The sequence below is a fragment of the Rhinolophus ferrumequinum genome, chromosome 2, assembly GCF_004115265.2.
Source record: "Rhinolophus ferrumequinum isolate MPI-CBG mRhiFer1 chromosome 2, mRhiFer1_v1.p, whole genome shotgun sequence".
NCBI classification, from domain to species: Eukaryota; Metazoa; Chordata; class Mammalia; order Chiroptera; family Rhinolophidae; genus Rhinolophus; species Rhinolophus ferrumequinum.
Genome location: NC_046285.1, coordinates 8,369,237 through 8,393,060, shown reverse-complemented (window position 1 = coordinate 8,393,060; position 23,824 = coordinate 8,369,237). Strand labels below are relative to the sequence as shown.

Below are 23,824 nucleotides of genomic sequence, written 5' to 3'. Positions count from 1 at the left end.
GTGCTGTACATAAGAAGTTCTCCAATGTATAGATGTAGCAAAAAAGAAAAAAAATGTAATACTCAATATATACTGATAACAAAAGATGAATACAAGTCATGTTTGACTTCTACAACTACAAGATGTGCTCAAAGTGGTTACCATCAGTGTAATTTTAATACAGTTTCTTCCTTTCTTAAACTGTATATACATTTTTTGGCACCTTCTGTGTATTTATAATAGTTACTTCTTCCTATTGAATTAACCCTTTTGTCATTCTATAATGACCTTCTTTATGTCTGTGACTGTCTTTATAATAATGACTTTAAGTAAAAGATTATGTAACAAAAAAGATTTGTTCTCTTTAGACTTCAGCTCTAATGAGGGAGATGACAATTTTTTTTCAATCAAGGATTTAGCACATCAAACATTTTGTTCCTTACTCTATTCAGACTTAGAATCCTAATAATTAAAAACTCAGGATCTGACTTCTGAAACTAAAACTTGATTCTACTTTTTCTATTCCCTGGGTGAAATTTTTAGTTGTGGGCACAGTTAATATTCTTGCTTTGTGTCTTCAGGATTTTCAAAGCGGACTGATCGGTCCTTTGATAGTATGTCGCAAAGACACAAAAGCCAGCATAGTTCACCGTGTGCTCCTCTTCGCGATGTTTAATGAGGATGACTCCTGGTACTTGGAAGAAAATATCAATACCTATTCTCTAAACCCGAACGAAGTGGACAGAAGTAATCCTAATTTCACCCTCAGCAACAGCATGCACGGTAATGTCCACTGACCCCCCGACCGTAGCCTCTAGGCCGTTTCCCACAGAGGGAACAGATGAAGGTTCAAATTTGTGAAGCTCAGCACAGTTTAGAGACCACAACCACGTACAGTTGGGATGGATAACACTTGGACTAGGGGTCAACAAACTTTCCATGAAAGGCGCGATGGTAAAGGATTTAGGCTTGCAGACTGTATGGCCTCTGCCACAAGCTGTCTTGTACTCTGCCATGTGGCACAAAAGCCCCCGCAGACGAGACAGAAACAACTGGAAGTGGCTGGGAGCCAACACAATTTTATTTATGGACACTGAAACTTGTATTTTATATAATTTTCACACATTAGGAAATATTTTCTTTTTTAAATATTTTTTCCCAACTATTTAGAAGTTTAGAAACCATTCTTTGCTCATGGGCCATAGAAAAATGCAGTGGGTGGTCTGGATCCTACCTGTGGACGGTAGACCCCTGTGGTAGTAGCGTGGCAAATTCCAGGGCCTCTGGAGCCACGCAGGCAATGGAAAAGCAAGACTATCAGTTACCATTTCTGGAGGGCCTTACTGCACACTTTTCTAAACATTTTACCTGGATGAACCCAGGGGCAGGTGGGGTCTGAGGCAAACTGGGGAGCACTTGGCCCCACCCACTCTTCCCCGCCACCATTACCAAATGACATGCACAGGCAGAACTGTTAAAAACCCCATGTTTGTCAACCAAAATTCGTTTATAGGTGGTTGTGACAAGGCTCATTCTGTTTACGCCCTCCCCTATCTAGAATCACAGTAATAAGACAGTTATTCAGATAAAAAGCACACAATCTTACTTCATCAAACTTCTGTTCCCAAACCTTTCACCTGCGGAGGCTCAGGGAGTTGACTAGCTAAAGAATTCCTTACTAAGGCAAATCCAAATCCAAATATGATCATTTTCAATTTCTTAGTTTTATTCCCCCAAGAAATATATGTAAACTTAAAAATCAATTCAAAAATCACTGGAGGTCTACCTCCATTCTAATCATCATCTTTTCATAGGAATCAGAGGGCACACAGCACCCTACTGGGCTCTAAGGAGATACAAAGGCCCGTAAGATGGGGCATCGTCTCAAGTTGTTTGCAGTGTAGGGATGGCAGACTTGTGCATTGCTACAACACAAGGGTGACTTGGGGGGGTGCTGTACAAGAAATATAGACACAGGGCTGTCTTTTAAATTCATATTTGAAGGTCAAAAAAGCCTTCATGAAGGGAGTGTTTAAGGATGCATAAAAATCTGTCTAGTAGAAAAGAAGGGGAATGACATTCCAGGTAGACAGAAGACTGTGAGCTAAGTCACAAGCACCTGGAAAGAAAGAACCAACAAAATTGTGAGAGGCCTTGAATATCCTGTTATGAATATAGACTTCATCTAAGCAAGGGTTTCTCAAGCTTGCCACTATTGACATTTTGGGCCGGGTAACTCCTGTTGGGGGGAGAAGGGGGACTGACCTGTGTATTGTAAGGTATTTAGCAGCACCCTGGGTATCTACCCCATAGAGGCCAGTAGCACCTTTCCCTACATTGTGACAACTAAAAATGCTTCCAGGCAATCTCTAGAGGACAAAATTCTGTTGAGAACCACTGTGCTAAAGGCCCCAGACGCCCTGAGCTAGGTGACGATAGTGACAGATGTATATTTCCGGAACAGCTCTGGCAGTCAGCGGCGAGGCATTTGTGCTTCAAGTGTGGGCCGTGGATCAGCAGCATCAGCAGTACTTGGAAGTTTGTTAGAAATGCAGAAATTTAGGCTTCATAGACCTAGTCAATCATAATCTGCACTTTAACAAGGTTCCTAGGCCACATGGTCTAAAGCAGTCTCCTAGTTTTTTTTCTATTATATCTCTCCATCAGCTAAAAGCTTCAGAACTCTACCTCCACTGATATATGGTTATAAATTATATATTTGTATCACTGTACTAATGCATTTCAAAAGATGCACACAAAATAGAAAAGTAAAAAGGAGAATATGTATGCATGTATTTTTAATTTTAGTATTTTCTTTCTATGACCCTTTGAAAACCATACGTATATAGACAATTGGAGAAGGGGAGAGATAAGAGGTATGGACCTCAAGCAGATGGCCATTCCAATCATACCAGTGACAGATGACAAAGGTCTGATTTAGGGCAGTTAAATGGAGACACACACTCCTAATATTCTAAGCCGCTTGTGATAATTTTAAATATACCTTAAATATAGACATATTTAAGTATCCACTGATTAAATATTCTTAGTTATGAAATATTCTAGTCCAACCCAATTGTCTTAAAGCAAAGTCAGTCCCTCATTTCCTCAGGTAAGAAAAACTCACTAGCCTTAGACAGATCCATGAATGGAGGGCTTGGTCAAGTTCAACTGCTTCCCTAGGCTGGCTTGAAAATCCTAATCGCCTCTGAAAACATCCATGATACTTTCTATAAAGTGTTTTTGTGTGTGTTTTGTTTTGTTTTTAATTTTAAAGTCACATTATTTCAAATCCCTATTGAATATAATAAACTATGTTCACCCACAGCAATTAACGGAAGAATGTTTGGAAATAACCAAGGTCTGACGTTTCACGTTGGGGATGAAGTGAATTTCTATCTGTATGGCATGGGACGTCCCTTGGACCTGCACACGGCTCATTTTCATGGCCACAGCTTTGAATTCAAGGTAAGAAGCCTGGGCAGCTTCCTTTATTACTGTGGTACCTTGTAAACCAGCACGGCAAGTTAACAGGACAGGAAAGGAAATGACCAAGCCAGAACTGAGGTTCAATACATACCCTCCATAACATATCTGGTGCGAGTAAATAATTACACATTTAGCTCTTTATAGCCCATGGATATTTGATAAATTTTTGTGACTACATGAAGTGTATGTCTCACTGTAATCTGATTTTACTCAATAAGTAAACTGTACACTTTATATCCCAACTTTTTTTTTTTAATTTTCCAACTCTCAGTGAAGTAAAAGAAAACACCTTGAGCACTCATATACATTTTGCCACATTTGCTTTCTCTCTCTCTCTCTCTCTCTCTCTCTATATATATATATATATATATGTATTTTTTTGTGAACACAATTGAAAGTAAATTGCAAATATCGTGACTCTTCACCCCTAAATACTAAAGCACGTGCATCCTAAGAATAAGAACAATCTCTGCCTTAACCACAATAACACTATCACACCCCCAAAGTTAACATTAATTTAATAATACAACCTAATATACAATCCATTAAAATTAATAAAATTTGGGTGTCCCCAAAATGCTCTTTATAACTGTTTTTTTTTTTTTTGTTTAGTTCGCTCTTGTTTTTTGTTTTTAATATCCAAGATCTATTTGTCTATACATAGTATTTGGTTGCTGTTTTCATCAATCTTTCCTAAAATCAGAAGAGGCCTTCTGCCAATTTTTTTATCTTGATTTCTCATGACATTTTACTTTTGAAGGGTCCAGGCCAGTTGTTATGTAATGTTACGTATTCTGCATTGACCTGATAGTTTCCTCATAACTGAATCCATGTCAAGCATTTTTGACAAGAACATTACATAGGTGACATTGCGTACTCATCACACATCACAGCAAGAGGTACCTGATGTCAACAGATCCTAATATTGGTGAGGCTAAGTTTGATAACTTTATTCAGGTGATGCATACCATTCTCTCCATTTTAAAAGTATCATCTTCCTATTGTAATTACTAAATAATCTGTGAACTGATTTTTTAAAACACGTTCTATTCTCCAGGAATTTTTCACCTTGTAGTTTTAAAAAAAGATCCATTAATGATCCTTGCCCAAATCAATTTTTATAGTGAAGGTTACAAATGGTAGCTTCCTAATTCTACCATTTCTCCAACAGTTTTTATAAAACAAAAATGTGGTCCTAGGTGTCAACTGGCTTTATGGTAACTTTTTATTATTATTACGATCTGTTTCTATTTTTATGTATTCTTTGTCTCTTTATATCTTCTGTCTGAATTGCTTTCCCTTATCCAATCAGTCATACTTCTTTATAATTGTTGTTGTTGTTTTTTTACTGACCGCTTTTGACTAGCCATTCTCTAATTCACAATAAGTATTTTCAATTTTATCCTTCCCCTTTTCCATCTCCAATTTAGTATCATTTATTTACTTAAGGAGCATTTTCTTTATTTCCCATCCTAATCCCTTATATAAATGTTAATGTATAATTGGGGACCAATTATATTTTATGCATTTGACACCTCCATCATTTAATTCAACCACTTAGCATAATACAGTCCATCTTTTCCATAATGATAGAACTTTCACACAAAACTTTCCTGAATTCTAGATGTACTACATTCATAGCTTCTTTAACTCTCAGAAACTATCATACAAATAAATTAAATGAGTGTGCATGACTTAATTCACACAAAGTTTTACTGATGTGTTGCTTTCTTTCCTATCCTTTCATAAACAAATTTATTCCTCTCAAACTACTTTTTTTTTTTTGGCTTAAAGTCTATTTTCATTACAGGGAATTTTATATTATGTAATAAAAATAAAGTAGACAGAATAATATGATGAATGAACCTCTTTACCCATCACCCATGTCGAACAATCATGACTTTTCTTTACTTCCATCTACACTCCATATATTTTAAGGAAAAGCCTTGATAGATATTCGGGTTGTTATTAAGTTCAGAACTATTTATATCAGACTTTAAAACTTAGAACAAAAGAGAGAGAGAGAGATTTAAAATCTGGTTATTGTTCTATGCAATATTTGATGTTCAGATCAGTTCAGTTCAGCAAATGGCTCTGATATTCCTAGAACCATGCCAAGTGTTATGTGGAGATGAAAGGAAATCAAAGCACTTTCTTTCAGAGGCTACAGACATATAAAGTGATTATACTATCAGATGTCAAATTAAGTGGAATTTATGGTAGCATTTCTCTAATGATAAGTATAGCTGACCTTTAGTAAGTACTTTTTATGTGCCAAATGCTATGCTTAGTACTTTGCATGGATTTCTCATTGAACCCTCACAACTTCCCTTTGAGACACGTACTATTTTATCACCATTTTATAGGGGAATGAAATGAAGGATTAAGAAGATAATGAATGGCCCTACAAGCAGGAAGTGGTAGGAATAGAATTTGAGCTCCTCGCTCTCATGCCAGAATCCCTCACTCTTAATCTCATCAAAAAACTGCCTTTCTTAGGAATGATCCTATGTACACCCTGCAGCCATGTACCGCCAGCTCTCAACACTAGCTACTTTCTCTAAACTCTGCACATGATCACAGTCTTCCCCTTCCCTTGAGGTGGAATGTAATGACTCCAGAATTGATGCACTTCCTGTGCTTTAACTCCCTGGAACTCCTGGGGGCAGCAGAGCAGTCCTCTGGGGTTACTAACTTGGTCTTGCGACAAGCCAGCCGTGGCTACAGTCTCCCTCGGTGCCATGGCTCCAGGCACACCCTGCACATTTACTGGTGCCTTAGACAATTGTCAGTTCCTAGTTAACGTTGTTTCATACTGTTCTCTACATTTTCTGACGTCTTAGAAATGTATCTATGTCCCCATATTATTATCACCTTAGAAGCAAAATTAATCTTCCTACCTAGCAATCATTTGAGCCCCCACTTTGTGTCCAGTGGAAAATGGCTCGGCATTCCTCTTCTACCTTCCAATGTTTCCAGAGACTCTTGAGAGCCTACGTTTCTTCTAGTTGCCACCACCTCTCATTTCCTGCTTCTGCTCATATCCCTTTGCCTCTTACCTCCTGTGGTATTTTCTTATCTCTCCATACAGTTTCCTTTTTTATTATTATTAGTTTCAGGTGTACAAAACAATGTAATAGTTAGACATTTACACCCTTCACAAAGTGATAACCCCCTCCTCCAAACTACTACCCCTCTGACATCGTGTATATCTGTTACAATTTCATTACTCTATTCGCTATACTGTATACCGCACATCTCATGATTATATACATATTAAATTATAGTTGACATTCAATATTATTCAGCTTCAGCTTCAGGTGTGCAGCGAAGGGGTCAGGCATCCACACAGTTTCAAAATGGAACACACCCCCATGTCCTCTGATTCCCCTAAACAACCCCAAAGTCAAGGTCATTGTAAATCACAGATTTTGGTGAAAGTTTGTGGGTAAATGAGGGCTTTTTTTTTTCAATACAGCACCCTGAAAGCACTTACCACTTGACATTACATACCCCTGACTTCAATTATCTCTTCACCATGTATCACTGAGAACCTCTGGCTCGCCCAATTTTTACTCTCATCCTCAGGACTTCTTTCTCTGCATTCTTCCTCTCCAGACTCTCTTGACATCTTTTCTCTCTCCAAATTATTCTGGACTCTATCTTGAGCTGCACTTTCTATTACATCCCCCATCATCCAAATACCTGCCATTTTATTATGCAGGGCAATTCATCTCCCTCTTAAACTCTCTTTCTATTCCATGCCAGCCAGGGCCCTGGGCTTCTTCTTTCAAAATCAAAGTATACTACAAAGGAGGTGGTCTCCTAAGTATCACATTCTCTGCTTAGCAGAGAAATTAGCCATCAAGGCCCTCAGCTCTCAACCCCAAGCCGCAGAAAGCAGACATAGCTGCAGGAGCCAGGTGAGGTCCTCTCCTTCCCATAACCATGAGTTTTTCCTGATCACCCGCACACCGAGAAATGATCATCTTCACATCACCAACATTCCAAGTTAGAAATATTTCAGTTAAAACCTTTGGGATTTGTGAAGCGAGATGTTCCCTGAAATCTAGAGTATTCTCCTGTAGGAGATGCCCAACGCTGACACAGAAACCCTTTTAGAGAGAGATGTTTTCCCTGTAGCCTATCACTGAAATGTTCTGGGACTTGCTCCTCCTCCAAACTCTCACCTGTAGGCAGAGGAGAGGTGCAACGGCACCTAGTACTTTCTAATTGTCATCTAACAAAGTCGATTAGATTTGGAGAATTACACAGCAAATGATAAGATGTGTAAATAACTGACTGATACCTTTTATAAGCTATTTAATGGTGTTTTGTCTCCTTGTCGAGGATTGGGGACTGTTTCGCTCTGACGTTTATGACGTTCCTCCTGGGGTCTATCAAACCATAAAAATGTATCCAAGAGATGTTGGAACCTGGTTATTTCATTGCCATGTTAGTACCCACATTGATTTTGGAATGGAAAGTACTTACACTGTAATCGAATGAAAAGGTAAGCCAAATTAATTAGAAGTCATCATATTTAAATAAGCTTAAATTTTATATAAGGATACCTTATCCTTCCATACCATTTACATGATGTGACACACCACTCTTTCATTCAAACGTTACTGTTTTGAGATGATCAAGAAACTCTGGTTTTATTTTCTTTATAAAACTTATGTAACTATTCCTGATCTGATCAAAGATACTCTGGAGTTAAATGTAATTTTCAGATTCATATAATAATGCATAAGGATTTGAACAGACAATTCATAGAACACAAAATACGAATGACAATTGAACCTATAAAGGGATCTAAACTTGCTAATAATCAAATCACTTAAAATCATATTTAAAGAACAGTAAGTTAATTTTGAGTGAGGAAGCTATCAGTTTGGTAAAGATTTCTTCTTTCAATTTTTCAATCAATAACTGCATTGCATATACTATGGGGGAAGTAGGAAATGTTTCCACAGCTCTTGAAAGATATGAAATAATGATTCTTTTTTTTTTCATGTTCAAGTGACATTTTATTTCCTCTCATTCTTATCTTCCTTTCTCCAATACATTTTACTAGCAACTTCAGTTTGAAAATAGTATCTTTGTTATTGAGATTTTCATCAGTTTCTTAGTTATTTAGGCAATCCATTAAGTCATCCTTTGGTCTTTTGACGCAATGGTTCTAATATTTTGACCCAGTAATTTTACCTGGCAGTGGATCTCAGAAAATTATCAATAATGCCGAAAAATTTTTATCACCATGTTATTTTGTTAGTGGAATGCTGAAAACAAGGAAATGATCTACTATACATTTTACTACATTTATCATCCAAAGTATCCAACTTTAAAAACCATGCCTTAAAATCTTAATGAGAAAATCTTATAATACAATATTCAGTGATAAAAGAGAAGTCTACAAAGTAGTATTTGAAATATTACCCAAATTCAGTATATATACATATACATATATATACATATACATATATATATACACATATATATGTATATGTATATATAAAGACAACAGAAATTTATTGAAATATGACTCTCTAGGTGACTCTCTAGGTAGTAAAATTGTGAGTGAGGTTTATTTTCTTCTTATACATTTCTGTTTCTTCTTAGATTACTTTAAAGTTTAAGTTACTTTTAAAATTAGGAAAACTACTAAATATATATATTTCATATATAATATGTAACATATATCATATACAATTTTTAAATATGCTGTGCAGCTCCTGAGTTCTGTGGGTTTTTTTCTCTGTGGGTGCCTTGCGGGACTGAAGGAGCAGAGCAGCTGAAGCAGCAGGAAGGAGCGTTGGTGTGGATGGTTCCTCAGAACCCTCTCTGAACATAAGGATGACATTTCTCACAAAAACAAAAATGTATTATCCCTCAATGTCATTTTTACCTACAGAAGCATATTAATAACAATAATAATATGATTACTAATCTAATTATAATAATTATTACTCTTATTCCTTTCATTGTTCACATTCATTCTTCGCAGAAGAGGCTGTGGTATGGGTCCAAGAAGGAATCCCCCCATGTATAGCATCGCTTCTTTGGGAAACTAGATTTTGTATTTCAAATAATATAAAACCAAACTTGGCTCATTCTACAGGACTTCTGGCCACATGGGAGAGTGACGGCAATGTTATTATCGATTTAATAAGCAAACTTTGTGTTGCAAAAGCAGCGGTAGTCCTTTTAAGGATGTTCTTAAGACTTACCCAAACTTTGCATTTTTCCTTAAAGGTATATAATTATTTTAGTTTAATGTTCCTGCTTAGAACTTCATGAAACTTTCTTTTCTACAGCATAACTACCTCCCTGAATCAGAGCTAAAGCTGTTAAAGAAGAAAAACTCCAGGGATGAAGGAGTCTTAAGGCCTGGCTAGACTTCCATGGCAAAGTTCCAGGAAAACTAGTTTGAAATAAAAGTTTTCTTCATGAATTTTTTGTGTGAGCTGCTGCTTCTTTCTGTAAACTGTGTCACTGGAGTGGAGTCTTGTGGTGTGACTAGACTTTTAACAAAGGGCAGTGGGATAAAGAGAGAGATCGCAAACTGAAGTCTAGCTCAGAAAAGATAATACCCAATCCGAGACTTTACCCTAAACTGCAACATTAAAAAAAAATTAAATTCTCATAGCATGAGTAAGCATTTGAATCAGTCTTCAAAATGCAACTCCATGTACTGTATTTTGCCTTAGGCTGCAGGTTATAGAATGTGTAAGTTCCCGTTTTCCAGAACTCAAAACAGGACTTGTGCTCTGACCTTGTGTCTCACAATATTAACTGTGGGGATGTGTTCTGCTATGAGTAACAGAAAACCAAGCCCAAAAGGGATTATCAGTGGTGTTTGTCTCAATTTGAAAAAAAAAGAAAAAGTTAGGAGGCAAGTAGCTGTTAGGGTTGGTTCAGCAACTCGATGGTGTGAAGACCGGTGTCTTTAATTCCTTTGGCCTTTCGCTCGTGGCTACCGCAAGATGGTGATTGCAAGATGGTTGGTTGCTGCAGCTCCACATATTACATCCAGGTTAAAGGCAGAGAAGAAGGAAAAAGGTGTAGCACCAAACCGCATCTTCTCCCCATATCAGGAAGAGAAAAAGTCTTCTGAGGAGCCCCAGCCAACTTCTGCCTATGACTCACAGTCAGATAAACCCCTATTATCTGGCTACTCCTAACTAAAAGGAAGGCTGCGGAAGAGCTCTTATAGCCTTTGTAGTGGCAATAACAGGGGGAAGGTGTTGGAAATGTCTTGTGGGTTGATTAGCAAACAGCATCTGCCTTAGACAATGGTAAGAATACTATTTGAAATCAGGAATTGGTCAAACAAAAAGCTTCAACATAAGAATTGAGACCAAAGTCAGATCTTTCATTCTTTTTAGTTGTTTGTTTGTTTGTTTTCTATTTTAAATAATTTTTTAGTTTTTAATTACAGTTAACATGAAGTATTATATTAGTTTCAGGTTTTCAACATTATTTTTTTTTTACTTTTTAGCTTCTTAACTTCATAATATATGAAAAATACATGGAGTATTATCGAGCAAATCCCGAAAATAATATGTGTCTCCAGAAGAAGACTTTTAAAAATTAATATACTAATAATGCTATTATAACATTGACAAAATTAATACTACGTCACTCATTGATATTGAAACTAATAAGAACCTATAAAATATGGATACAACTAGCCCCACCCCCACCCCAGAGAGTCATCCAAGTCTGAAAGTTTTAAAGTTGTTGCTGATAAAACTAGAATATTCTTTAAGTAACTGAAAGAGGTGTTGCCCAAATCTCACCAAGGATAATATTTAATTCATCCATTCATTAGTTTATTTAAGAACACAGTCCTAGACTTTGGGATTCAGAGATGAACAGGCGTCACAGTGTATTAGAATAAAATCTGATTTAATAGGTATGTTAAATGTGATTAAGTGAATGGAGTTGAATGGGAGGGTTACCATCTGCATGCACTAAGATAAGAGTGTGTGTGTTGGAGGGTGTGTCCTGCACAATTCTTGGAAGCTGTGCTTATTCTAATGACTAGTACCCATTATTTAGACAGAAATATTGTTAGTGCAAAAATAATCAAAGAAAATAAGTAAAGGAATATGCTTTAAGAATATACACTCTTTGGCTCAAGTTCTTTTCTTACCAAGAAAACTGTGTTCATAATATGATTTTCTGGGTAGATCTATAAACAATTTTTTTAAAAGACTAATAATGTATGCCCATCTTCTTTACTTTAAATGAATAAATTACCATATTTATTTATTCTCCACGATTGTTTGCAATCAATCAGCCCTCTAAACTTAGTCATCTTTATGTAAACTAACAAAATGAAGGTTCTGAATCTGCCAACTGACAACTAAACTAAACACAATCCCTCCAAAGCTCTGAGAGACTGGGAGGCCCAGCCTGACCTGACCTGCAGCTATGCTCTAATGCCGTCAAGACCACAGTGCACGTCTGGGCCAGGCAGGCCTGAACTTGAAGTCCACCTACCCTACTCCTTAGCTGTGGGGTCTTGGACAAGGTATAAAATCTCTCTTACTCATAGTTTTTTCATCTGTAAATTGAAGACAATAATAATAATACCTTTTGTGGTATTCTTTAGGCAAATTAATGGCCCCCCAAAGATGTCCACATCCTAATCCCTAGAACAGGTGAGTATGTTATTTTAAACGGCAAAGATGAATTGACTTGCAGATGGAATTAAGGTCACTAATCAACTAACCTTAAAATAGATTATCCAGGATTATCACAGCGGGTCCTTAATAGTAGTAGACGAGGGAGGCAGAAGGAAAGGCTGAGTGACGCAGTGTGAGGACTCAGCCTTCCACGACTGGCTTTGAAGATGGGCGAGAGCCACAGGCTGAGGAGCCTGGGCAGCCCCGAGACACTGGAATGGACCAGGAAGTGGGTTCTCCCTTAGAGCCTCCAAAAAGGAACAGCCTCACGGACACCTTCATTTTGGCCCAGTGACACCTGTGTCAGATTTCTGACATACAGAACTGTAAGATAATAAATTTATGTTGTTTTAAGCCACTAAGTTTATGGCAATCTGTTGCAGCAGCAAAAAAACCCATCTATCTAATAGGTTGTTGTGAGGCTTAAATGAAATACAGTTTATAAAGACCTTGGTACTGTGCTGGCACAGTGATCATCTAGTAAGTATTAGTGACTGTTATTATAGTTAATAGTTATGTATTCTTTCAGTATTTGTAAAGGTATGTGTGAAGCCTGGGATTCAATACGAAACAAGGTATAGTCATTGGCTCTCAGGAGGCCCAGCCTAATTAAGGAAACAGTCACATAAATAATTCTGATATGAAATATGTATTGATCATTTTTTAATGTTTTATGATGCTTTGATATCTTGGTGGGGGGGACTTGCTATCTGGGAGAGACTGTCCCTCCCAGAGCTAGTTAATTCCTAGAGATAGTGAACAACTTGTGTAGTGAGCCAGACTTTCATATGCGAACTAACCAATCTGAGTCCCTACCCCCAACCACCTCTGTCTAGCTCTCACATACCAAACCAACATTTCCACTGTGCTGAATCACCCAAAGCCAAGTACTAGACCACTAGAGACAGTCCCTCTGCCCCAAAGCTTGCTGGGATTATTCAAAGCGGTCAGCCCTAAACTGTTTGCTCTGCTCCGCCTTGCCCTTCCCGCAAGAAACCCCAGTAAAGGCTGGGGCTTATGCTCCTGGCTCTTGCTTCTGTCTCCTCAAAAAAACTTCTGGTGATTCTTCATGTGGCTGTGCCTGACATGTGTGCCTCTCTTTTCTAGGGGAACAGTGAGTGACAACAAACTTTTCTTTCAGTGGCACTGGCCACTTCATGTCATCCCTCAGTCACCTTTTTAAATGAAGACCTGGGTACAAATCAAAGTGTTAAGTGCTACGCAGACTGTATTACCCCAGAATAGTATAGAAGCAAGAGGTAATGATGATAAGGGAGAAAAATACTTCAAGAAGGGCACATAGTGAAGTTCCATGTAATCAAGCCTCCTGAATAAGTTATTTTTTAATCTTTTGTAAAAGTAATTCTAGTATTGCGATTCTTTTTCATTGTTAAAAAATCATATGTTTTGATTTCTACTTCATTCAATGTTGTGAGAGAACAAGAATGAAGGAATAATTGAAATCCTTATGCTATTTGAACACAAATCCCCTTTCCCATAGTACTGTGGATGTCAGCACCATCAAGGCTTTTGCTAGGTTAGCGTCTAGGCTTTCTCCCTTCCCCTTCCCGTGACTCCTGTACCTGCCAGGCAATGGTGAGCAGGGCCTTGGCCCACTTATGGCCAGCCAAAGGGGATGGAGCCACCAAAGACCTATCTGTGTCATCATTCCTTAAATAAGCGTGAACTGACCGATAGCAGAGAGGAGATCAGCCACTGTGCTCAGTCAAATCAGTGGACTCATTATCCAAGTTCTGTAATGACCACACTCGCCGATAAAACTCCCCAGTTACACAATTTTCTGAAAAAGATAGCACGGTGGTAGTCTGACTGGTTATGGACAGAACGACCTGCTGGTTTATACTTTGTGTTTCCCAGCACAAAGTGAAAGACTGTCCTTGGTGGTTTGTTTCTTAACAATTCTGAGATCATGGAGGGGAGGTTAACGGTCAGTTCTCGTGAATCAGCAAGAAACTAGTACGCACAAGCAGGAGTAGTGGAGGTAAGGAGAATTTGCATCTTGCCAGACAGAACTAAAGCTGAAGCAATATTCTGTAAGAATGACTGCTGCTTTGATTGTAGCCATTATCAGCCCCAGAATCTCGATTGCTAAATGAATATAAGATTCACCCAGTCCAGGAATCTTTAAGATGACAAGAAAAGAAGTTGTGGAAAATAGTTAAAACTATGTAACCTAGGTTACTAAACAGGTTACTTAGGCATGTGGTAATCACTTATAACAAACCACAAAGCTATACCTGGGGGTCTGTGGTAAAGAACTTCTGACAGACACAGCTAAGACAACAGGCTGTTTGGTGTAATCGAGATTCTTTTTCTGTTTCTTGCAATGCTCTAAGTCTGTCTCACTCCAGTCTATGCTGATCCTGATGCATTTTTCTGAATGCAGAAATTCTCAATAGCAACATTATTCTAAGTTCACTTTTAGGTATCAACTCCGGAATCACGGGAAGGAGGCTTATAGTATTGAAGGACTGTCAATGCTACATGTTTTTTAATGGGAAGGGTAACTATCACAAAACAGGACAGAAATATGGACTTTATGACCCTTCCCGCGTTACACTATAAAATGTTCACTCGTACTGGTCAGGGGTATTACTGTTTAACCTTTCATTTTATCACCAAGATGAGGGAGGCTGCAAGTATACATACTGGAGCCTTCAGTAACTATCTGAGCAGGTTTTTTTAGGGTAGAATTTGTTGGAAGAAGAGACTTCAGGAACTGTTCCTGTGCTCTGATGACCATCCTTTCAACCCACAGGGCTAAATTTGAACATGGAGTAGAGAAAGAGAAAGAAAATGCTCAGGAAGCTGCTGGCTTATCCAGTATCTTTGTGCCAATTAGAAAAAAAGTGTCCCCTATGGGAGAATGAATCACTAAAAGGTGCCCTCTCGGTGTGGACCAATTTTTAAAAGGAACAGCATCTTGCAAGGCACAGAGTTTGGCCAGTGGAATCTGGGCAAGAGTTTGGTCCTACTCAAGTCCTCTCAGTGGACAGAAGATGACTCTAGGAGGAGATTGTGGGACATCCTGGGTGCTGTGACTCAGTTTTGTATATCAGGACAATTAGTTAAGATTATTACTAGCTGATGAGAGGAGCACCTCGACTATGTGCCCTAACATGGATCACTTTAGTGCATTTAGACAACAGTTCTCTGAGCCTGAGATTTTACAGATGTGGAAACTGACGCTGGGGTTAAGTATCTTGCCTGAGATCAAGTGGGGCATCAGATTTTGATCTTTATCCTGCTGTTTTCATTATTCTTCTTCCCTGATTTATTTTTCTCCATAACACTTGCAACTAATACTAGGTATTTTACTCTTCATTTGTACATTGTCAGTCTCTCCCAAGTGGAGTGTAAGTTGGTGGAAGTGGGGATTCACATCAGTTTTATTCACTGTTGTAACCCTAGTGCTTATCCCAGGGCTGGGCACAGTGGGCTCCCTCAGTAATACTAATTAAATGAACTGTTCAAACATCAGGGTACTTTCTCTGATACCAATCTATTTCTATAAACAACTTTTGCAAGTACTAATGTATCGAGGTATTCTAAAGAAAAACATTTTATTAGCACAAAGTATGCATATTATCGCCAGGAGTTCTTCAGCTAAAAAGAGCTACCTTATATTTTTAGACAAATATGTCATGACTAAAGACAGTTCTAATAAAAAGTCTTTTACCCTTAAATTCATGTCCATGTCAAAGAGAGAAATATCAGTTTAATAAAGAGGGGTACTTTCTAGTATTTTCTAAGACCAACCTTTGCCTTTGAAGAAAAGTTGATTTACGTCTGATTTCTTTGATGATTAAAACATAATTATCAGGAAGAGAGGAGTCTATCCAAGATGGCGGAGTAGATATACACTGTGCCTGCTTCCTTCCATGAACATATTAAAATTACAACAAAATTATAGAAAAATCAACCTGGAGAACCATCTGAAGTCTAGCTGAACAGAAGTTTCATAGCTAAGGATATAACGAAGAACGCTGTCAAGACTGGTAGGAGGGGTGGAGATGTAAAACTGACCGGCTCCAAACGTCCATGTGGCAGTTGAGAATCAGGAGGGATATCTTAGCCACAGAGGTTCCCCCCTGGAGGAGTGAGGGACTCTGGCCCCACACCAGGCTCCCCAGCTTGGAGTACTGGTGCCGGGAAGAAGAGCCCCCATAATATCTGGCTGTGAAAAACAGTGGGGATTTCAACCATCTGGGTTGGGCAGAAGGCTATGGGAAACACAGATGTCCTCTTCAAAGGGCCTGCGCACACACTCTGTCACTCTCAGGTGCTCACCTTGGGCTCTGGCAGAAGGACAGTGACATGGGGGGCATTGGAGGCACACGGGCGTCAGACTGAGGTGTGTGACTTCACAACGATGGTTGGAAGACAGTTGCCATTTTCCTTGCGTGGGGTGCTTCTCTTGTGCAGTGAGCAGGTGGGCGCATTCTGTCCTGTGTTGAACCCCTCCCCCAGGCCCATGGCCAAATCTGAATCTGAGTTGGTGTGGTGAACTCCTCTGGGCCTCTGCCCCACCCAGCTCCCCCAACACCAGAGGCACTTTCTTGGCTAGCAGCCAGTCCTGCCCACATTACACTATTTCTTGGAAAAGTATCAAAGTCCACAGGCCCCAGATGGGCAGCGATTGGCCTTGGTTGCTCTGTGACTTTTGCTGAGTAGTTCCAGGCTCAGCACTGGCACCAAATCTGGTTAATCTACATGAACCTGGTGACTACAACTCTTTCCACTCTAGTGCCTCCCTGAGACCCTGCCTCTTCCAACTTGCAAACCACATGAAGCTTTATCAGTGACTGAACCTTAAGGGAGCTGGCAGGTGGCAGCAGGTCTCTGGGTGTCCTGGCTTTTTGCAGAGCTACCCCAGGCCTGGTACTGGTGGCAGCCATCCTCAGTTCACAATGTGATCTTTCCCACACACCTCCAGGTTTAGCACAGGCAGTGAAACACCTCTTTGTAGCTCCTACCAAGTACTCTCCAGATGGTCACAGGCAGTCAGTGACCTGGGCCTGCACTGGAGCCCTTCCCAAGAGGCCCCATAACCAACATACTTGGAGATGGGCTTCAGACCACAGCACAGCACAGCCCAATTATTCCACAAGTGGCACACACAACGAGCAGTTTCAACAGGCACCAGAGCCTGCTAGAGAGAATCCCACTTGGTGAGGTAAGCCCCCTTCACAGAGCCCACAAGCTGTGGACATGGCCAATCCCCACAGCCAGTGTCACACGGGGTGGCATGTGGGGTCTCTGGTCCCACTCCACACATAAGAATACAGGACATGGTGAGGCCAAAAAGGAACACCAATGGAGCCATAGATAGGGGAGTCATACCACTATAGTCTCGCTGGCAGCTGGGTTGGAGACACAGGAAGCAGGAGCCACACTATCCACAACCTACTGTCCACTCTCTCTCTGCCAACCAACCTCACTTGCTAGCTGCAATCCGCTCTTGCTAGCTCAGCCACCATCTTCTTGCTAGCCCCCATTTTCTGCTAGCATAGCCAGGGCAGTTATATTAGTGGCCAATGGCTCACTGGTTACAGCTGATGGCCATCCAATCACAGTTGAAGGCCATTTACTACCTGAGCCAGCACCTTTCCTCTGTGAGGCCGAGAGCCTGGAAACGGCACTCCTGGCTCTGTCCCCATAGCCAGTCAGCCTGAGGGCCAACCCCACCTATTGATGTGCCAACAGCAACCAAGGTTCAACTATAACAGGAGGGTACACACAAACCACACAAGGGACACTCCTGGAGCACCCAGAGCAGGTGACCAGGGAGACTGTGGTAACACCCCACAGGACTCCTACTACGTAAGTCCACCCAGCCAAGACTGGGACACATAGAAGATCTATCTAACACATATAAACAAACACAGAAAGACAGACTAAATGAGGAAACAAAGAAATACACCCCAAATTAAGAAGAGGAGAAAATTCCAGAAAAAGAATTAAACAAAATGGAGGCAAGCAACCTACCAGATACAAGGTCTGACAATCAAGTTCATAAATTTGTTGCAATGATGTTTCTAACATTTTTGGATATCAAAGGGATTATTCATTATGAAATTGTACCAACTGGACAAACAGTTAACCAAGTTTACTCTTTGGAAGTGCTGAAAAGGCTGCGTGAAAAAGTTATATGAAAACAACCTGAACTTTTCGCCAACAATTCATGGCTCTTGCATCACGACAATGCACCAGCTCACACAGCACTGTCTGTGAGGGAGTTTTTAGCCAGTAAACAGATAACTGTATTGGAACACCCTCCCTATTCACCTGATCTGGCCCCCAATGACTTCTTTACCCAAAGATGAAGGAAATATTGAAATGAAGACATTTTGATTACATTCAGGACTTCGAGGGTAATACAATGACAGCTCTGATGGACATTCCAGAAAAAGAGTTCCAAAATTGCTTTGAAAGGTGGACTGGGCACTGGCATTAGTGCATAACTTCCCAAGGGGAGGACTTCAAAGATGACTATAGTGATATTCAGCAATGAGGTATGTAGCACTTTTTCTAGGATGAATTCATGAAATTAATTATCATAACTTGTACAGAGTTCAAAACAATTGTTATTAGGATGTTCAAGAAACTTAGTGAGAACTTCAACAGAGAGATAGCAAGCATAAAAAAGGACATAGAAACCATAAAAAAGAAGTCAAAAGTGAAGAATACAATAACTGAAATGAAGAATGCACTAGAAGGAAACACCAGCAGATTAGATGAAGCGGAGGATTGAACCAACGATTTGGAAGTCAAGGTAGCAGGAAATACCCAATTGGAATAGCAAAAAGGAAAAAGAATCCAAAAAAATGAGGAGAGTTTAAGAGATTTCTGGGACAAATCAAGCATAACAACATTCTTATCATGGGGGTACCAGAAGGACAAAAGAGAAAGCAAGAGGTTGAGAACCTATCTGAGAAAAGAGTGAGTGAAAACTTTCCTAATCTAGTGAAGGAAATAGACATACAAGTCCAGGAAATACAAAGTCCCAAACAAGGTGAACCTAAACAGACCCACACCAAAATACATTATATTTAAAATGGCAAAGGTTAAAGACAAAGAGAGAATCCTAAAAGTACCAAGAGAAAAGCAACTAGTAACTTATAAGGGAGCTCCGATAAGATTGTCAGTTGATTTCTCAAGAGAAACTTTGCAGGCCAGAAGGGAATGGAAGGAAATATTCAACCTGATGAAAAGCATGGACCTACAACCAACGGTACTCTACCTAGCAAGGCTATCATTTAAAATCAAAGCACAGATAAAGAGCTTCCCAGACAAGAAAAAGCTAAAAAAGTTCATCACCACAAAACTAGTATTACAAGGAATGTTAAAAGGATTTCTTTAAGATAGAAAAAAAAAAAAGATCAAACTTATGAATAATAAAGTGGTAATAGCTACATATATATCAACAATTACTTTTAATGTAAATTGATTAAATGCTCCAATCAAAAGTCATAAGAGGGCTGAATAGATAAGAAAACAAAACCCTTACATATGCTGCCTATAAGAGACTCACTTCAGATTGACAGACACACAGACAGAAAGAAGTAGAAAAAGATATTTCATGAAAGTAGAAATTATAAAAAGATGTGGGGCAGCAATTCTTATACCAGAAAAAGTAGACTTTAAAACAAAGGCTATGGGCTGGCCCTGTGGCTCAGGTAGTTGGAGCCCTGTGCTCCTAACTCCAAGGTTGCCGGTTCGATTCCCACATGGGTCAGTGAGCTGCGCCCTCTACAGCTAAGATTATGAACAACAGCTCTCCCTGGAGCTGGAGCTGGGCTGTGGTGAGCACCTGGAGGTCTGTGTGAGCTGCTGTGGGCTACTGTGTGCTGCCAGGAGTGGCCAGTGGCCAATGTAAGTGGCTGGCAGCCATCGTGAGCTGCCGGCAGCCAGCGAGAGCTTGAGCAGCTGACCGACTGCCTCAGCAGAGCGGGGGGGTGGGGAGGGAAGGAGGGGAGCCCAAGGTTCGTAATAACAGCATGGGCCACGGAGCTGTGTCCTATGCTAGACTGAGAAACAACAGCTTGCACTGGAGTGGTGCGGGAGGTGGAAAAAGGGAGGGGGGAAGGCAATAACAAGAGACAAAGAAGGACCCAATAATCCCACATTGGGTATTTATCAAAAGAAACCCAAAACGGTCTTTTGAGGGGACATGTGCATCCATATGTTCATTGCAGCATTGTTTACAATGGCCAAGATGTGGAGGCAGCCGGGGTGTCCTTTGATGGATGAATGAATAAGGAGGAGGTGGTACATATATACAATGGAGTATTGCTCGGCGGTGAAAGGGAAAGGCTTCTTGCCATCTGCAGCGGCATGGACGGACATGGAGGGTACTGTGCTGAGTGGAGTGTCAGACAGAGAAAGACAGATGCAATGTGATTTCGCTTATATGTGGAATCTAAAGAACAAAACAAACAAACAAACAAAACAGAAACAAACTCAGAGACACAGAGAACATTTTGATGGCTGCCAGATGGGAGGGGTTTGTGTGGGTGAAAAAAGGGGAAGAGATTAAAAGGCACAAGTTTGTTGTTACACAGTGGTCATGGTGATGTAGGGTATAGCATAAGGAACATAGTCAATAATATTGTAATAACTAGGTATGGTGTCACACGGGTACTAAGTTTGTTAGGGTGATAAATGGGAGGGGGTTAAGGGGCAGGATGAAAAAGTGAAGTGCTTAAAAAAATAAAAATTGGAAGTTCCAAAAATTCATGGGGATGTAAATAAAACATAGGGAATATAGTCAATGATATGGTAATAACTATGCATAGTGCCAGGTGGGTACTCGACTAGGCAGGAGATCACTTCTTAAATTATATAAATGTCTAACCATATGCTATACACCCAAAATTAATATAAAATAATATTGAATGCCAACTGTAATTGAAAAATTTTAAAAAGGAGGGAAAGGTAAAGGTGAATAAGAAGTCCACGTTTCCAGGTATAAAACAAACAAGTCATGGGGACATAATATATCCCCATGGGAAATATAGTCAATAATATTGTGACAGTGTGGTACAGTGTCAGATGGTTGCTGGACTTATCATGGTGATCACTTTTTTAGATAAATAAATGTTGGACAACGATGGTGTACACCTGAAACTAATATAATATTGTATGTTCACTATATTATTAATAAAAATTGTTAAGACACAGAATTATCAACCTCTATTATGCTCTCCTACTGATTTGCATGTAGCAATACAGAATAATCTGGTAAACTCACTAATCTGGCAAATATGTTCAGAGCTCACAAAATAGATAAATCCTTCAAAATAAAATTTGTCAAGCTAAAAATCAATCACGTCTCATATCTTAAAGTTGCAATGAAATATTATTAGGCTTTTTGAAAGTAAAGAACCACATGTTTTGTTCCAGTTTGCATAATTTTCGATTTACTAGAAGTTCACAGTGTGCAGGGCATTATACTGTGGCATATTGTTGGAGGAACAAAAGGAGCATTTAGAGATGATGTCTGCCCTCCTGGAATTTCCACAGTGAATGGAAGAGGCACATGGCTGTGCACACTCTAGTCCCTCCCGCAATAATTGTTGACTTTTTATTTGTAATCAGAGAAGCTTGGCAATGGAAAGCTATGTTTTTTTTTTCTGGGTTTACGAGAACTGAACTGAAGTGGAAACTGTTATTTGCTTTAACGAAACAATTTACTCTTATGCAACATTAAATTGTGTCAATCAAGCAAATAAAGGAAGAAAGCCTTATTTATAAAATTGCCTGCTTCTGATTTCACTTTGTTGCTTCTCAGCTCCAAGAAGGGGAAAAAAATGAAGATTTTGCTTCTGAGTACTTTTCTGTTTTTATATAGTACCACAGCCTGGGCAAAATATAAACATTATTACATTGGAATTATTGAAACAACTTGGAACTATGCCTCTGACAATGGGGAAAAGAAACTTATTTCAGTTGACACGTAAGTCATTATTTTTATTGTTTATAGACCAAATTTATAAATTATCAATTTGAAAATAAAGCCAATAACACGAAATATTTCTTTAACTTTTTATGTGCAGAAACTGCAAAATATGGACTTGAAACCCAAGATACGTTAATAAATCTCCCCTAAATTCCTGGGTATTTTTTTAAATTTTATTTTGAGAGGCTGCCCTGCTCCTATCTCCTCGGTCCCAGGGAACTGTGTGGGCTTCTTATTACCTCCTCTGTTTGTTATTGCATCTCCTATCAGGGTTCAGTCCTTTGGTGTGTTTATGCAGACATTCTTTAATTTAAAATAATGACTGTATAAAATGTTATGTTTATTATGTACTATTTATTGATTATTGGTGGTAAGGATAAAATTTTAATCCTTTAAAACATCATTCATAGAAATCAAATACAATTTTAACAAATATGACTGTGTCTAATACTTTTTGGATGATTTTGGACAATTAATTGAGTTCGTCTCTCTCAGCCTCAGCATCCTAATCTGCAAAATGAAGATAATAAGAACATCTAATAAGAGTGTTTGAAGAGTGGGTGCTTGTAAAGCTTTTATTACAGTGATATATGTGCAAAAAATGTGACCTATTTATTATGAGGCCCCTCCCCAAACTCTATGTAAATTTAATGTTTTCATGTTTCAGTTGAAAGCCCCCTTATTTCAAGCAATAGTCACCATACAGAAATACAAGAATATAGTTCTCCTTGAAGTTTTTTGTAATGGAAGTTTACCTATACTGAGGTCCTCATTTTTAATAATGTTAACAAACATTTACCATCACATTGAAATATAGCATTCAAAGGCATTGTTCATTACATTTAAAAATGTATCTTCATGGTGATAAAGCACAAATGAGTCCAATGACCATCACCTGCTAATACTGTATCTTTAAAAATAGTGAAACAAGTATGCCAAATTTTATAATTGTTGAATGTTTTGGGGTATATACTATTCTTATTAATTTTATGTGTGTTTGAAATTTTTCACAGTAAAAAAATAAATACATAGATGATAGTAGTATCTAATTGTTAAGTTATTGATTTAGTAATATACAGGAAGGAAAGTTTCTGACCTAAAAATAACTGATTGTAAATAAAACTAATACATCTTGCAATTATTTTTTTAATGTGGTTTTGTCTTCTTAGTACTGTGACATATTTTCATGGTTTCACCAAAGCCATCATTTTGTATAAATTCAGTATGTTCCCTGGTTAAATGTAATGTAAATTATATGCAGTTTCTATAGGGAAACCAGATATATTTTTTTTTAAAAAAAGTACTGCCCTACTTCATGCTCCCACCCACCATCCTTCTGCTATTACTCATGATCAAAAATCAAATCAGGTTTACTGGGCATCAACTAACTGCAAGACATTGAACTGAGCATGATTCAATAAAGAAGTTTCTAATTCCAGAAATTAGAGAATAGAAGAGAGAGAGAATTCGTTAAGATATTTTGGGGGGAGCGGGGATGGGTGAGAAAAGAATTCCTTTGTTTTTAAATACTCTCATGTCCTATCTGTGCTAGGCAGGTTATGCTATATATATCGGTTTCAATAGCCTAGTCATGCAAACTCTAGATGACACTGCTTACTCTGTCCGTGATTTTTTTTTAGTACATCTGAACAGCGAATGTTGACTAGAGCTTCAGCAA

At 38.9% G+C, this 23,824-nt stretch overlaps 2 protein-coding genes across 4 annotated transcripts in view; both read left to right on the top strand.

Annotated features, from left to right (window-relative positions):
• LOC117036910 (ceruloplasmin-like) overlaps positions 1-9,876 on the top strand; it is a 34,252-nt gene extending 24,376 nt beyond the window's left edge. Inside the window, exons 16-19 of the mRNA XM_033132376.1 lie at positions 561-762; positions 3,308-3,447; positions 7,819-7,981; positions 9,789-9,876. Of these exons, the coding sequence (XP_032988267.1) occupies positions 561-762; positions 3,308-3,447; positions 7,819-7,977 (501 nt within the window). The 3' untranslated portion in view covers positions 7,978-7,981; positions 9,789-9,876. The remainder of the gene's footprint in view (positions 1-560; positions 763-3,307; positions 3,448-7,818; positions 7,982-9,788) is intronic.
• An 11,912-nt stretch (positions 9,877-21,788) lies between these two features.
• Positions 21,789-23,824, top strand: part of CP (ceruloplasmin) — a 61,697-nt gene continuing 59,661 nt past the window's right edge. For all 3 annotated transcript variants that reach the window (XM_033125279.1, XM_033125290.1, XM_033125300.1), the window contains exon 1: positions 21,789-22,143. In XM_033125279.1, the coding sequence (XP_032981170.1) occupies positions 21,998-22,143 (146 nt within the window). In that variant the 5' untranslated portion in view covers positions 21,789-21,997. The remainder of the gene's footprint in view (positions 22,144-23,824) is intronic.